The sequence below is a fragment of the Asterias amurensis genome, chromosome 3 (assembly GCF_032118995.1).
Source record: "Asterias amurensis chromosome 3, ASM3211899v1".
NCBI classification, from domain to species: Eukaryota; Metazoa; Echinodermata; class Asteroidea; order Forcipulatida; family Asteriidae; genus Asterias; species Asterias amurensis.
The window spans coordinates 7,261,664-7,279,363 of NC_092650.1; the positions used below are offsets into that span (position 1 = coordinate 7,261,664).

General features: G+C 37.7%; 2 protein-coding genes across 3 annotated transcripts in view; one reads left to right on the forward strand and one right to left on the reverse strand.

The window, feature by feature from the left end:
• Nucleotides 1–2,760: 2,760 nt before the first annotated feature.
• On the reverse strand, nt 2,761–14,963 carry LOC139935222 (ciliary microtubule inner protein 1-like). The gene is made up of 3 exons (XM_071929718.1): nt 14,760–14,963; nt 12,226–12,307; nt 2,761–6,241 (listed from the first exon to the last, which is right to left on the reverse strand). Exons 1-3 carry the CDS (start codon nt 14,825–14,827, stop codon nt 5,984–5,986), a joined length of 408 nt encoding a protein of 135 aa, XP_071785819.1. The 5' UTR covers nt 14,828–14,963; the 3' UTR covers nt 2,761–5,983.
• A 405-nt stretch (nt 14,964–15,368) lies between these two features.
• The window catches only part of LOC139935096 (uncharacterized), a 151,468-nt gene continuing 149,136 nt past the window's right edge, over nt 15,369–17,700 (forward strand). For both annotated transcript variants that reach the window (XR_011785755.1, XM_071929557.1), the window contains exon 1: nt 15,369–16,044. Coding sequence is in view for 1 of the 2 variants with exons in the window: in XM_071929557.1 (XP_071785658.1) it covers nt 16,002–16,044 (43 nt within the window). In the remaining variant the exon portion in view is untranslated. The remainder of the gene's footprint in view (nt 16,045–17,700) is intronic.

Here is a 17,700-nt window from a genome sequence, read left to right on the forward strand (position 1 = left end):
TAAAAAAATTCATCTTATAAATTAGGACTATAACAGAGATTGGAGTTTCTAGGCTTTTAGTTGTGAGAACTTTTATTAGCTTGCTGCCATTGTCTTCTAATGTTTGTAATAAACACCAAATGAAAAGTCTTGTGGAGATGATGCTTTGTTTCCCTTCCTCTAATCATGTACCATGTCCAAAACAATAATGGGTTGACCAGGGCCCAATAGACCCTTCCCATGAAATATGTAAATTGCACATAGCGCATGCGCACTAACATTTTGGTTGGCAAAATGAGGGAACATCGCGCTGTTTTGTACACGGCTAATGGCTGTGTGACGCAGACACAATTGCGCATCTGCTTAGTGCACAACTCTATGGCGTTTGCCAACTAATAGGGTCTGTACGCATGCGTGAATGTAGTTAGCATATTTCATGGGAAGGGTCCACGAATTCTGCGCTTACTGTCACCCGCTTATACGTGCAAGCGCCTAAATTTCTGCGCTAGCCTTGTAAGCTTAGAATGCAACGTGAAGTACGCAGGTGCAGAAGCCGAAATTCCCCGCTAACCCGTGAAATACGTTTGCCGTAGGCACATCATTTTCTGCTTCCGTAAGCACCGATTCTGTGCTTACGGTAGCAGAGTCATGATATTGGGCCCTGTTAGGTTGCAGATACAGTCCATGCCAACACCACCCCCCCCCCCCCACCTCCCCAACACCCCTTGCCACAGGCCCAAATAAATTAACTAAAAAATTATAATTGATGCATATTATTTCTGATGCAACATCAAATGTATTTCTTACATTACAAGCACTGTACAATGTATCTGCCAAACCTCTGTGAATTATACCACTGCATGTGGGAGTTAGCGTCTGGGTAATAATTCACCAGTATATAAGTACAAAAGCTGTGCACACACCGTTTGTATGACACGCTCCCATACCACCAAGCCCTGTGAGGCCACTCTGAAACTGGAACGCCTCTCCATTATACCATGACCATATTTTTATTGAACTAAAACTAAAATGTCATTAATGAGGTTATTTACTTTGCGATTGGGGGAGAGTGAGTGGGCAGGGAGTGTACATGTAGGTACAGATGAAATTGAAATAAAAATTCTCGAAGTGCATTGCTATGGAGAAGTCTAGACGATCTGTCGCCGAAACGGGTTCTAAAAATCAGCACACTGAGAATTATAACAATTTAACAACAAAATTAATGACAGGACGGCATGCAATGACTTTGATCTTTCATTGTAATGGTTGCTGTGGGACAATTAGTGAGTTTATTTATTAGTCTGGGTTTTAGGCGACTATTGTTTGGCTTTAAAATGTGAAAAGTCTCTTTGTAGTTAATCAAATGTTTAATGATCCTGGAAATAATGGGATTCCTGTGAGAACATCAACAAATGGTAGTGTTTTGTAAAGGGGATGGTGAATCATTTTGGACGATAGTCGGCAACCTTTTTATTCCATTATTGTGTACTCAAAGCTCTCCTCAGTTTCTGATTTTTTTCCTTTTGGAGAAACTTCAAGTGAGCATCACCAACCGCCTTTTTTGGGGGGGTCAACAATCTGGTTGTAAAGAGTGTTTTGTCTGACATTAAAACCAGACAACTTGAAGGGATATTTATGTGCATTGTATTCTACTTTTAAGTATCTTCAACTTGAAAGATAGAGGAGTTCAATGTCTGTGTTTTTCTTTAAAGGCAGTGGACACTATTGGTAATTGTCAAAGACCAGTCTTCTCACTTGGTATATTCAACATATGCATAAAATCGGTCATCGAAGTTGCGAGATAATAATGAAAGAAAAAAATACCCTAATGAAAGAAAAAAATACCACTCCGACGACCAATCAAGCTCAAATTTCCACAGGTTTGTTATTTTTTGCATATGTTGAGATACATCAAGTGAGAGAACTGGTGTTTGACAATTACCAATAGTGTCCACTGCCTTTAAGTGTTGTTTCAACATTTCTCAAAAAAATTTCTTTGAATTGTTGTATCAACTTTTTAAACATTGAACTTTCACTTCAATTGTTGACCGAATACTTATAAAATGCTGGATTTAACATAAAATGTTGGATTGAACACTTTCCTCCGAACTCATGCAAGTGTTGGATTCAACTCTTCAGTTGTCAGATAGACTGTTCTTTCATTAAAGCCGCTAAATCCACAAACCAGTTTTAAAAACTTCTGAACACACATCTGTTCCCTGTTGAAGCTTTTATCCTTTTCTCATTCTTTTCTTACAATGTGTTTGTAGCTTTCCTGAAATAAAAATGTAGTTGTTTCATGTGCTTTTTCAGTTTTTGTAAATGCTGTGATAGGCCTATAGGTTTTTAAGGGGAGCGTTTCTAAATACCTGTTGTTATTATTATTATTAAAGATGCTATGTCAGTTTTTTGGCCGATTTTGACCCAAAATTTTTTATAGTTACAAGCTTTCATTTGAGCCATTGCTCGAAAAAGTCCACAAACTATTAGCAGTGAAATAAAGTGCTCAAAATTAGTTTTTGTCGGGATCCCGACAATATATCACATGACCATGTGTTTATAAGAAAAGTTTTAAATTTTTGTCATGGTTCCTGATGACCATTAAAGTAAAAGTTAAATTTTGTTTCGTTAGAGCGGTTGAAAATCTATTTTTTAATGTTTGGGGCCAAAAATCTGACATAGCATCTTTAAGAGTCACAGTTAGGGATACGACAATTGACAATCCTGTACATAAGTCTATTACTGAGGGGTAAACATAATAAGAGATGCTGTACGCAGATGATCATTATCTTATTATTCAATTTAATATTCATTACAAAATATACATACACACACTTTCTTGGACCACATCAATCCGCAAAACAGAAGCCTACCACAATTATTAAGCCATTAAAAACAGTACACCTTGATTTAAATGATGAATGTTTATCACAACAATGTTTTAAAAAATACCCGTTAACATCATTACATGGTGTTGCATTCAAACTTGCATATTTGCCTGCCGACAATCTTTGTTGAAAAAAAAATAATAGTAATTTCTAGTATAAAACTATTTAGAAGTATGTTTTTTTGTCAGGACAGATGTTGAAAAACCATGATATTTCTAAAAATGTATTTTTAACTATAGACAAACTAACACTACAGACATTGTTTCCTTCGTATTGTTAAAGAATCAATTACTATTAGGTTATAAAAAAGTACTGAAAGTCGGTTGTGTGGAATAGTGAGTTTAAAATGTTAAGTGGAAGAGAGGCAATATAACACAAATCAACCAACCCACGCTATCATTTGAGGACGGCGCAGCCAAATTTACTTTTTGATGGATCATTTCGAGCCACCACTGAGTACCTGAGCGGGGGCGTTTGAACTTTAATTCCAGCCAAGAATAAAAATAGGGAAAAAAAGAGAGAGTAGGTTTCACAAAGACTCACAAAATGTTATTAATTGTAAACTTCTGGTCTTAGTTGGTAATAAAATGACTTGAGAAAGTTAAGTTTTTATTTTGAACTAAAGCTTTTAACAATAGTGATATTTGAATGAGCTAGACAAAGCAGTGTACAAAGATGAAAGAAAGATTTTCTTGATATTTTTGCCAAAGAATCAGCAACCATAGACTAATGACTCTACATGTACCTTTAAAAGTTTGAATGTGGGAGTATATTTATTGCTTAATAATAATCATAATCATATGCAAACAATTTCACTTTATACAAAATATAGTTTACAAAACACGATTCTTCATTTACCGGTAATATTGAAAAGTTCGTTAGTTGCCATTAATTTCCATTGATGTTTTCAACTTTCTTTGATAATGTTATCAGTAAATAGACATCCATCTTCCAAAAGTGAATGACAATCTATCTGTACTTGTATGCGCAACCTTTAAAGAATAGATTACAAACAGTCAATTAGTACTTCCTTCTTCTAATGCCAAGTTCGTGGGAACGAAGACAGATGCTCTCGCTAACTTAACTCATTCAAAACAGTTTGAAAAAAAAATGTTTTTCCCATGTTAATATTTTCTTACAAAAAGCTACAGGTTGTAGGTTATTATCTTGTCTGTTGTTTTTGATGAAGTACTATGCGTTATTAATGTGTCACTTTAAAAGTAATTGGAATACCACATGGACTGGCACACTGCCAAAACAAATATTCTGTGGCATTTTTCTCATGCATTTTGAGTCACCCCCCACATAAATGTTAAGGTTTATTCAGAGTTGCAAATCAACCCTTGTTACGATGTTCAGACATCCCAAGCACTGGGGTACAGCTTCACCGCTTATATTCAGTGACACAATCCAAACTACTAACCGAGAGGACCTATGGTATAAATAGTTAATGGCCCCACATTTTTGACCCTCGTAGAGTCTTTCTGACTCTTCTAAGGTCGAATCATCAGGCCATTAACTAATTTTTTACAAATAAAACAATGATCAGTTGGGAATCTCAATGAAGATTTGAAACTGCTGTCAAAAAAATAAAAAATAATAAAAGGAAATACAACTTTCTGGGTCATGGGTCACTTTTAGTTGTTGATGATCTAAAATTTTAGCTCAGAAATCCCACTATTCAGTATACTCGTAGGGTTTTGTTGATAAGGTTTGTTTATATTATTTTATTTATTTTATGAATGAGATGTCACCAAACATCACATGTCGTCCCAAAGCAAGTTGCCACCAATTCCTGGGGCTGAAATTCATGAAGGGTCCCTCCTGGTCCCTCCTTCACAGTTTGAAGGATGTAACGCAAAGTTTCAAAAAATTCTTCCTAACTTGAGACTATTCTTAAAGACTTAGGACGAGTCCCAACCCTGTACTGTAGCATGCAGACCTTAAGATTAATCCTAAGTTAGGACAAGTAATAGGACGAGTTACTCGTACTAACTCGAGATAAGACGCGTTCTAACTCTTTGTGAAATCGACCCCTGGACAGTAGAGCAGATAGTACCAGCCTCCCCAACTTAAAATATGCCAAATGTACCTGTACTTTGTACAATCCTCTAGCCGAGAAACCTAATGAGAAAGAACTGTTATTTTTTTTATTTGACAGTTTGATGATCGCAGTTTTTTTCTCCCAACCCACGCATACAATGCTGCTTTGAACAAAAAGTAATCTCGCTTTACACAAAGGTCTTCAGTGTTAAGTGCCCTTACTGATTCTAACAGGTGAAAATGTTGTGATGACACAGGTACATTTGTGTCGGTGTATGTTCTGTGTAACAACATACACGCACGTCTGTCTTTGTGGAGGATGGGACTTAACAAAAAGTGGATTGATCCCACCACTTTGAAGGATAGTTATTTTTCATTTTGTTGAACACCAGTTCATCATCCTTTCAGCTATTCTGTATTCAAAGCATACATTTCAAGGAAAGTTGTAAACAAAGACTTTTAAAAAAAAATGAGGGGAAAAAAGAGACCCGATCTTCAGCATGTGTTTGGTGCAAGTTACACAAATTTAGTTGAAAAAAAATAATAACATTAAATGATTTTTGGGGTTGAACAAAGGATTTGTTTTGTTTATTATGTTCCACAAAGATTATTGTTATGTATAAACGACCCAAGCTGTAGCTCTAACAGAAATGATAACTTTTTATATTACTCTATCAAATCTTTATAAAGATGATACAACTTTGAAAGAAATGAAATGCGGAAATACTGGAATGAAATTCCATTGTTGATCCTTTAGTCCAAGCATTAATAGGGTTGACTAACTGTCACACAAGATTAAGCAGAGTGTTAACATCATTTTGTGGGTGCATAACATTAGTTTCTCTGTTGCCTCGTGCTCCATCTTTTATGTCACCATCCGCTATGTTGGGTTTGTCTTCGTCTTGGTTATCACACATCACTTGATCTCCTTGTCGAGATGCACTCTAACCAAGTTCACCACCATGCATACCTCCTTCCCTTGAGTCAAGACCATTCCCGGAACACCATGAAAAAAAGTATTTCGAAATGTTGACATCTGCCGCTCCCTTATCCCTCACTAAGGGTTTCTGAGTTTACTCGATCCCCTCTGCTGGCCAATTCAACTGCTTCACGAGTCCACCTTTAGGTCTGGCATATGACCCATATATTTCTAGTTTGTGCAGGTTATGTGCTGACCTCCAGCCTACTTGAGAGCTTGAAGTCTGAGGGTACGGCTTTGGTGAGGGTAGGACCTTGATGTATCTTGAGATAGGTGTGATGGGCGGCAGCGTCAGGGGTGGGGGTAGCTCAATCTTCTTCACCTCTCTCTTTTGGAAGTCATCCTTTACCAGCTGAGAAACAAAACAAAAAGTTTGATTTATGATGTTGTACTCTTTCACTACGTGATTTCCCTTGACAGTACCCCCGCAAGAAACAAAATCTTGAATCATGATTTATTTGCCTTAATCCAACGACGCTGTTAACAGCAAATGTTTAGATCAATCTTGTTGAACAGAAGCTGAAAAATACAGTGCGATGTACTTTTGTCTGTTGGTATCCAGCTTGTTTTGGGTTAGTGAATAAGTTTGTCAAATACTCTAAAAACAAAGTTAACTTGGTCCAATGCACTGTCAAAATTTGCAGATTTTTCAACAGTTTCAAATGACACATTTTTTTGTAAAGTGCCATATCTATGCCACACACTCGCCAACATGCAGTTATTATTGGTAAAGCAAAACTTGTTCCCTCACCACCCTTTTGTTGTGCAATGCAAGCACAAGTTTGAAATATACATACTTTGTAATCATCATAGACCATGGAACTCTTGCTTGTACTCTTAAATGTTTTTTAGACTCTTGGGATCTAATGGGATCCCATGTACACTGTTTTTGAATGATAGCATCTTTTAGCAGTGTCCTCCACAACCTTGTATTGTTGGGAAGGCAGTAAGAAGCAAGCTTGGTAAGACGTCATCTGGGCACCCATAAGTATGACGCCATTGGCCCACCATTGAGATATGCAGTCTGTTACATACATATAATAACTTTTTTTGTAACTCATCGACCAGCATTGGTTATATACATGTAAATGTTCTCATAACTATGAAATTTTACACTAATGAGTCTGTATGGCAAGCCTTGTCTAACATTTCCAGACAAGAAGCCATGATCAACATGTCTGATCAACATTAACAAGCTCTCTTGTTAATATCAGCAGACACTTTGTTTTCAGATGAAGACTTGAATTCATAAAGCTTCGAGGCTTAACTGCATGTAAACAGTTATTCTGAAATATGCGACAAAGTTTTGTTGCACCATATTTTTCAGCCTCAAATAAGGTTTAACTTATAAGATCTTTGGCCACTTTTTGTTGTTTAAAAGTAGCAAGTGCAATAATAACAAAGCTGGCTTTTAATAAACCCACAAGATGGGAATTGGGTGTGTTGGCGCTTGCCAATGTACCCTTTATAAAAGATCCAATGAACATTTGCCCTTGATTCAAAGAAATGCTCTGTTGGCGCTTGCCAAGGTACCCTTTATAAAAGATCCAATGAACATTTGCCTTTGATTCAAAGAAATGCTCTGTTGGCGCTTGCCAAGGTACCCTTAATTACAGATCAAATGAATATTTGCCTTTCTTTCAAAGAACTGCCCTGTTTCCCAGAAAAAAATTCACGATAATATTTCCAATCCCCTTCAAGAATATGAAGTTCAGGGCCTGAGAATGTCTCTGAGATTTGAGAACGATTTCAAGCTGGAAGACTAAATCGCAAGAGCCAAGTGAAATTTCAGGTCTGCCTGACTTTCAAATAATAATGAAAAAAACAATCTGGTAAATTTGATGCAGAAAATATGTGTCTTCCCTGTCCAAACAAAAAGTGCCAGATGTCACAGGAAACCCTTATTCTCTTTTGAACTTGAACTTTGAATAACTGACATTCTTCCGTTGCATTGCAGCACTATTTCAGGCTCCGTTTTTATGGGGGACGACTGAAATCGAGCAATGTTCAGAGCTGTTGATAAATGGGTTAGATTTCATTGTTTATTTAGCTAAACGAGTAAACAGTGTCTGACTCAAGTCTGGGGGTCTGGATCTTCACATACTGACGGGTTGAAGGGAAAATAATTTTGTGTTTGGGTGAAATCGAAAATTAATGACTGTTTGAGATGGTTATATTGGTCTGCATTTGAAAGACCTGATCTAGTTTTGATGACACACATTTTTGTTTTTGTTTTATCTTTGTAAAAGCATATTGTATTAAGTGCTTGTCAAATTGAAATGCAGTTAACTTGTGTCTCAATCTGTACATTTTTCCTTTGCTGCTTTCTTTAAGTTCTGATTATTCGCAATACTACTGTCTGTTAACTAAAGCCATGTGGTCTGAATGGAATGGCACTATTTAGAGCCCCAGTGTAATTGTTTGGTGAACAGTATAGAAAGTACGTGTACATGTTATATGCTGTTATGGTAATAGGGGTGTCGTTTTAACTTTAAAAAGTGAATGAGGCGGTGCTTCGGATTTCGGAACGATACTTTTTGATTGCGTGTGGTGGAGGGAGACAATGGAAAGAAAATAATTGTTGGGTAAGTAGATATATCTGCTTTCCAAATGTGGTAATAAAAATAAATTATTGCGTGTGTAATTGTTTTTTAGAGTTGTAACCTACTTCGATCTTTCAATACTTTGACCTTTCCTTGTGAACAATTTCATTTATATTCAAAGTACGCATCAGGGAGGGTGACATAGAAGCCGATCAGTGAGTGTCAATGAACTAAGAAAAAAGGGGAGGATCACGAGTCTAAGATAAACATTTAATTAAAGGCACTGGACACTGTTGGTAACTGTCAAAGACCAGTCTTCACACTTGGTGTATCTCAACATATGCATAAAATCACAAACCTCAAATTTGAGCTCGATTTGTCTTCGAAGTTGCGAGATAATAGCGAGAGAAAAAACACCCTTGTCACACGAAATTGTGTGCTTTCAGATGCTTGATTTCAAGACTCCAAAATCTAATTCTGAGGTCTCAAAATCAAATTCGTGAAAGATTACTTCTTTCTCAAAAACTATGTTACTTCAGAGGAAGCCGTTTCTCACAATTTTTTATACTATCAACAGCTCCCCATCACCTTACCAAGTAAGGTTTTATGCTGATAATTTTTTTGTGTTGTAATTACCAATAATTTCCACTGCCTTTAAAAGAAAAATAAACAAATTACAGGTCGATTGCGCAGAACATCTGCTACCAGGTTTCTTTCAGACACATCATTTTGATTGTGGAAAGTTCGGGCCGTTTTCAATTGTGTTGATTAACTGTCTGGTATCATCGAGATACGAAAAGCCGGAATGGTCATTAGCGGTGAGGTAATGTCTTTTAATGCCCCTCATTTAGCTGCCTTTTACTTTTACTCGGGTGTGTGTCGACAGCGCAGCGCTAGGACACATGTTTAAAAACAAAAACCCGGACAGACACTCTGCGACTTACCACCTGCCCCGCTGATCCCGCTGAATATCACAGTGATAGTACCAATCATCTACATGTCTAGACTAAACAAATTACCATGGTCAATTTAGTATTGTTTCCCCCATCCCAGTTCATAAGATATTTATCATTTTTTTTTTTGTCATATTTGTATGGATTATGAATTTACAAGCGTCTTTGTTATTGGGTAACCTTGTCGTCAAGGGAGCTCACGTTCGCTCTCTTAGGCTTTAGTCACGTTTTCTCACTGTCCACTTCTGATGGTCATTCATTCTGTCCGCTTAAAAAAGGCCGGCAGTAATGGACTTCACAACCTTCGGATGTGGAAGTGTAATCCCTTCTACAGTTTGAAGTTGTCAATGGAAACACGTGCTTAATATACAAAGTCGACGGACCAATCAGAATCTAAAGTACCTTGCTGTCACCCTAGATCCCAGGCACCCAGAACAATTAGTGAACTCTATCCAGACTTTGAAAGTGTTTTTTTATTTTATTGTATTGAGCAGGTGGCAATGTGATAAAAATCAAGCAAGTTTTATTGACGGTTAATATTTACAAGTAGATTTATAAAAGACTCATGGTCAGTTCCAGGTGTTGTTAAAGACACTGGACACTGTTGGTAATTGTCAAAGACCAGTCTTCTCACTTGGTGTATCTCAACATTCGCATAAAATAACAAACCTGTGAAAATTTGAGCTCAATTGGTCGTCGAAGTTGCGAGATAATAATGAAAGAAAAGACTCCCTTGTCACACGAAGTTGTGTGTTTCCAGATGGCTTGATTTTGTGACCTCAAAATCTAATTCTGAGGTCTCAAAAGCAAATTTGCGGAAAATGACTTCTCTCTACAAAACTTTGTTACTTCAGAGTGAGCCGTTTATCACAATGTTTTATACTACCAACAGCTCCCCATTACTCATTACAAAGTAAGTTTTTATGCTAATAATTATTTTGAGTAATTACCAATAATGTCCACTGCCTTTAATACCCATGTTCTTGATTAGTTTTCAGTGCTCAGTTGCATAATCTACCTATGTTTGATAATCACTAATCAATTTAATGGCAATAATACAACTTTTGATTAGAGGTCAACAACAGCTTAGTATAAAGCATTTCATAAAGCATTTTTAAAGCACTTTGAGAAACATTTTCACTTTGAGGTAATGTAAGTGTGTAAAAAGATAAAAGTTTGGGTTGTTTTAAAACTGGCCAGAAGAGCTGATTAGTTTTAAAACAGACTTGTTAAACTTAAATCTTAAAAGTACCTGGCAAATGACCCCAACTTCCACCAGGTAAATGTGACTTTCTATTTAAAATGTTCAAAGAATACCAGAGGGTGCCTTAATTGGTTGAGTTTAAAGGCAGTGGACACAATTGGTAATTGTCAAAGACTAGCATGCACAGTTGTAGGCCTGGGCGAATTATTCGAATATCCGGTTAATGGCGAATAGGTTTTCCTATCCGTAACCGCGAATGCCTTCTTTTCTTAACCGGATATCCGCATAGGGCGCGAATACCTATTTACAAACCGGATAATTCTGTAATTACAACCGAGTAACCGGATATTCTTTAATATCCGAAAATCCGCGGACGTCGGGTGACAACTGATATGAATGTTTTGTCTGAATCCTTACGAAAATTCTATTAAGACAGCATAAAACAGCATATATTAAGTATTTAACTATGCTCACCTCCGTGAAGAGTTAAAACAATGACATTTCTGACGTAATTTGTTCAAAGATTACAAAAGTTTTCCTTAACGTAGAGTCAATCACGATTAAAAGAAAAAGCAAATCGCCATCTTTAAATTAGATCCGGTCATTTTTATGAATGAACCGAGTGACACTGTCTAAAACTAATATCAATCCGCCCATAAGATCTCATTCACAAACGAACAGCGCCCTCTAGCGGCAAAAAATAATATTTCATATATATATATTTTTTTTAAATAGCGCCCTCTCGCGGCGAAAAAACTATTCAAATATCCGGTTAACTTCGGATAGTTGGCCAGCGGTATCCGAATAACAAAATTTTACTATTCGCCCAGCACTACACAGTTGGTGTATCTCAACATATGCATACAATAACAAACCTGTGAAAATTTGAGCTCAATCGGTCATCGAAGTTGCGAGTTAACAATGAAAGAAAAATAACCCTTGTCACACGAAGTTGTGTGCGTTTAGATGGTTGATTTCAAGACCTCAAGTTCTAAATCTGAGGTCTCAAAATCAAATTCGTGGAAAATTACTTCTTTCTCGAAAACTATGGCACTTCAGAGGGAGCTGTTTCTCACAATGTTTTATACCATCAACCTCTCCCCATTACTTGTCATCAAGAAAGGTTTTATGCCAATAATTATTTTGAGTAATTACCAATAGTGTCCACTGCCTTTAAGACATCAGGGCTCAAGCTTGGTGCAAATTTCCAAAAGCAGCCCGTTTATAACTTTTTACCTGACCAGAGTAAATTTTACACGACCAAAGTCTAAGCGAGAAAGAACTTTATGCAGAGTTTCACATGTACATGTACATGTTAACTGTTTTTTATTTACACAAGCACTTAAAAGCGAAGATATATTTGTTGTAATAGGTATTATTTACTCTGATTTTCAAGAAAATTTAAAGATAAGCACCTGACGAATTTCAAAGTCAACATTAGTTATGAATATTTTCTTTTTGCTTAAGATATCACACAGGGGTATTATTGTGCAATTGAAAAACCCAAGACCACCGGTCCTGTCCAGCCTTAAATTTACTGGTCCAGGGCTAAAATCAGTGGCCTCCCTGGCCAGTGGTCAATGTTAAATTCAAGCTCTGCACATGCCTCAAAGAGCAAGCTTCATATAATACTTACGTCTTTGTAACTTGTTCTCAAGAAACCCCAGTCATGTGGCCACCTGCGGGAAGCATCTATTTCATACTTAATGTGATCCTTCCTACAAACGAGATGGGAAACAAAAATAAAAAAATACATTTAACAAAATAGATCAATGAAACTGTGCAAGTCCTGTCAAACCATTTGTTCAAGTGTTCATTCATCATTTTCTCATCCTGTTCAAGTGTGTAAAATTAATAGTTTTTTAGGCCTTTAAGAAAAAGGGTGGTCACAGTCTATTTGTTGGCAAAATTAATAGGTATTAGTTGTCGCTTGGAAAGACAGATGTTGCTTTTAAATCTAGTCAGGGGCTTTGAGGAATTTATTGTTCACATTGAACTGTCCGAATGCTGTTTTAAAAATAGGGAGGTTGCCACTTTAGTTGTAGATAGCTGAGTTAGTAGAGCGCAAGCACGTTAATTCGGGGTGGCAGATTCAAATCCTGCTTTAAGTCAATGTTTTTTAGCCATTAAAACTGTTTAAAAACTTACTCAATAAATGTTGTAACATTTTGATAAGTTCGTTAAAGAGCCAGCGCTTCTTGACTTTTGCTGCCGACAACTTCTAATTGAAGTTTTTCTCAAAATAATGCGAAGTATTTTACCATCTTCTGAGTGCACTTTCGTAGACTTTTGCGTCAGGTTGAATGTTATGATGTTACTAAAACGAACACGCTTTCCCTTTAATGCCATTCGCCCAGACACGGCTGATTTTGTAACTAGAAATTCTTCTAGGGTGAAATTCCTGACCAGTTTATTTTATTTGAGCAATGGATAACAGTTTGGAAGCGTGAGAACTACAGACAACTCTTTTTCCATGTTTTTCTTGGGGGGACATTGGGACAGTGACTATTGCTCAGCTTCGAGTGTTTTATAAAAATAATAAAAATAATGAAAGCATTTATATAGCGCCCCACAAAGAACAGAGCGCTTTACAATTTACAAAGAAACAAAAAATGCAAAGACAAAGATACAAAAAAAAGTACAAGCAAAAACAAAAATGGTCAGATTAAACAAATAAATGGGTTTTGAGCATATTTTTGAACCGTTCCAGTGTGTTGGCTTCCCAGATGTGACGGGGAAGGGAATTCCAGAGCCGGGGAGCAGCAGCTTGAAAGGCATGATCTCCCGCGCGTGATTTAGTTTTACTGATGTGAAGAAGTGTTTTGGAGCAAGAGAGGTTTGTTGTCACTATGGTCTCCGTTGGGGTAGGAGTTGAGTTTTGCAGCTGCCTGTACATCTCATGCACAGCAGAATGGGAACTGATATGCTTAATCCTCATTATGTATTACATATCCTGGTTTCGGATGGCAGAGTTTTAAAGCAGTCGGTCCCTTTTAGACCTGGTACTAATCATGATAAAAGGGCGCTTTCATTCATCGAAACCATATCAGGAAGTTCATCGAAAAGTTTGAGGGGGGGGGGGGGAACAAGGCAATGGTCTCTGTGAAATGTGCAATGTTCTTGTAGTGGTATGGATACTTAATCCTTCTCCTTTCTAAAGGGCAAGGGGCACCAAGGGTAACAGAGGCAATTGCTTCTGTTGCCTCTACGAAACTACAGAGTGTCATGGCCGAGTGGGTTAGAGCGTCGAATTCAAGTTCTGGTGCTGATTCACCGAAGTGTGGGTTCGAATCTCGGTCGTGACACTTGTGTCCTTGAGCAAGATACTTTACTTCTCTTTCAAAACTCATTTAATTTTTACTCAAAACCTGTGATACCTATTTGAACAATTCCAAGTGTAGGGCTATCTGCAACTTCTGAAGCAATAGATTGGTAAGTTTCATGATGCAGATCGTTGCAGATGGTTTTTAAAGGAAGCGAAAGATTTTGGTATCAGACATGCTGGGGCCAAGGATACGGAGTGGATTGGACCGATTTATGGGGCTAAACTAAACCATACTCTGAAAACCCGTACTCATACATTTTCCAACCATCTTGTACTTTAGTTGCGATAACGTTAACATATCCCTCCTCTCGCTGTCACAGGGAGGGTTATCGCAACTACTTGTACTCCAACCAACCAACTCAAGAATGTGAAACTCATACACACAAGTTGATTTGAGTATGAGTTGGTTGGAATCAAATTGGCCAAAACGAGCACGATATTGTAGTATTTACCATTTTCATGTTGTCTGTTTCCCTTGAAGACTCCACCAGGTAAATACAACAATATTTGGTGGGAGAAGGTGTTGACCTCTTTTAATTTTACAGTATGTTTATTGTTATCTATGTCTTCTATGAAGGAAATATTGGAAGATTGGTGTACCAATTATTTATTATGCCTCTTTTTTCTATTTAACCTTAATAAAAACAAAATACCGGCCCAGTTTACCGGCCAAAGGTTAACATCGGCAATTCAAACTCGAACTGATTACTGAAGAATTGAACACGTAAAGATGACATGAATGAACTATGGAAGTATACTTGGCCGTACAGTTTATAATAGTAATAGTAACACACTTTGCCTGTCAGTGTCAGGTGCAGTCAATTTTGTTTCAACTTTTAACTTACCAAATCTGGTCATTTGCTACAAAATTGAGACCAGCCACGGCGTTTCCTACTGCCGGCCTTTCTGCCATTATGACTCGTTCTTTGTTGATTGCTTTCTTAAAAAGTAAGTAGAGGAAATCTTGCTGAAACTGGCATTAATCAGCGTTAAGCACAAGGAATAGTTTTAACTGACGATCAGGAACTTTCCAACAGGAATGGGCCACAACAAACGTGCAGCAAACATGTAGTCATGGGAACAAGACGCCCCCTACCGTACCTGCTGCCAGCAGCTGCATGCATGTTAATTAATTGATTGATTCGACGAGTGCATTACGGGTAGGAGACAGGTATTATTAGAGGGACGGAAGTGCGATAAATAACCCAGATATATAATTCCTTAAGATTCATCATTCCAAAATGGAAATAACAGAAGCATACAAAAAGAAAATTAAACTGATTTGTTTACGTAGATTTTACAGCTTTTCCCTGCGTAATTGTTTATTTTAAACTAGCCACCAATCCCCTCTGCGGTTATATACCAGACAGGAAGCTAACCTACCTGTCTGCTAAAATGGCCGTGATCCGTCCAGTACAGTCTGGAGGACTTTTTTTCGTTCGCCATTGACGGATTACATGCATACGACCCGTATGTGCTGTGCTGCAGAAAGGAAAAAATATCACCTCGAAAACCACCACACTTTGTGGTTTTGGTGCTAAACCGAAAGGATCAGCGTACTTGACAGCTGTCCCACGACATGTCAGACTCTAATTCGGTGAGAATGGGAGTTCTTTTTGGTAGAAAAGTCTGGCATTGAACGTTAGGATTGGAAGACAAGTGAGCCTTTTTATGTGCACCGTTGATTTTATGTGACTCACGTTGAACGTGCATGGGCAAGGGGCCCTTCATCGTCGGCCCACAGTGGAAGGTTTCGTTCTGCACAAGTCGGTACAGTAAATTTTCCTTTTGCCTGCCTCACACTCAACACATCGGATGTTGCCGTTTTTGCAATCCTCTATGTTCTAACCGGAGCTCGTAAAAACCCTGGAAAGTTTTCCCAAACCAACATGGCGCTGTTTTTGTCGCTACCTGGCGGAAGCAACTCCAACTCGCAGAAAAGGAAACGTAAATGAGTGTTTGGATCTTTAACGATTTGGCTATGTCGGGCAAGCTATTATAGTGACGGGAGAGGCCTGGCCAGTCTGCCGAGTAAGTCTCGGTGCCCGTCGGTGGTGGATTCTCTTCTCGACGTGGTTGTGCCGAGGATGGACCGACACACTGAGTCTTTCATATGCTTTAGTATTATTGGTGAGTGCTGACTGGCAACAAAAATGGCAAATATATTTTAACTGAACCGAGCAGGAAGCCAAGATCAAAGATGTTTTTGATCAGTCAGATGTCAGGTTAAGGATGTTATTTAAGGCCTGTAAATAACCTAGGTTATTAAAATATCATTAACAAATATATACCCTTAACGCAGTAAGGTTAGCTGAATTTGAAAGGCGGTCACAACTCAAATGCTCATTTTTGAGTAACTTTATTTACAGTTTCAGAAATGTCTGCTGGAGCTATTCAAGATTCGGTTTGAAAGACCATGCAGTTCAACATGATTACTCATCATTGTTTTCATTGTGCTTACTCAATCTATGTATTACTAAAAAATAGCAAACGGTTTATTTGCAAAACAAGCCCACAACCGGGACCAGCGCAGCTGCGCATAGCGTACCAGTTAACTTCAAGGTAGACTATTTGCAAGCGCATCAAACACCCGTAGGATAAATATTTAGCACACACACACGGCCGAATAACATTTTTTCTGTACGTTGAATTCCCCACTGTTGAGTGCTTTTCAATGTTGCTTTTTTGTTCTTCTAAATCTATCCAAAAAAGGTAATCCGCAGAAAAAAAGGAACATTTTGGATGATGATTTCTGTACTAGAGAGGGAAAAAATGCGTCCGGACAGCTCAAGGAAGTTGTCACTTGCAATAGATTTTTTGAAAGACCATCTCACTTGGATTTCAAATGGGTTGTCATTTGTGAGTTTGCACCAGCCTGTTTTAATTCATTGATGACGGTACTTTCATGGGAATTCCTTTCATGGTACCAGCTACAAAGGAATGCACTAGTTAAAGGAACACGTTGCCTTTGATCGGTCGAGTTGGTCTTTGAAAAGCGTTTGTAACCGTTTTTTATAAAATGCATATGGGTAGAAAGATGTTGTAAAAGTAGAATACAATGATCCACACAAACATGCCTCGAAATTGCGTGGTTTTCCTTTTACCTCGTCGACTAACACGTCGGCCATTTATGGGGGTCAAAATTTTGACTCCCATAAATGACCGACCGTGTTAGTTCGCACTGTAGAAGGAAAACCACGCAATTTCGAGGCAAACTTGTGTGGATCATTGTATTCTACTTTTAAAACATCTTTCCAACCATATGCATTATATACAAAACGGTTACAAACGCTTTTGTTTTGACCAACTCGTCCGATCCAAGGCAACGTGTTCCTTTAATCCTCAATGCAGACAATAATGTACACATTTTGACATGGTTACTGTACATCGACCTTTACAATTCAGAGAATGATTTCATCCAGCACTTATGCATCATAAAGCAAAATATTTTGACTGAACAATGTAATATTAAGTAGCAAATGATGGTTTTTTAATAGCATTTTGCTCTACTAATCAAGGGAAATCGTCCACTGCATACTCACACAGGCCTGCTTATCATCATACTTGTATTAAAGGGAAGGTACACTATTGGTAATTGTCAAAGACCAGTCTTCTCACATGGTGTATCCCAACATCAGCATAAAAGTAACAAGCTGAAAGTTGAGCTAAATTGTTTTTGGTCATCAAAGTTGCGAGAAATGATGAGAGAAAAAACACCATTGTTAGACGAATTTGTGTGCTTTCAGGTAGGAATAAAAGACTTCTAGCTAGAAGTCTTTTATTACT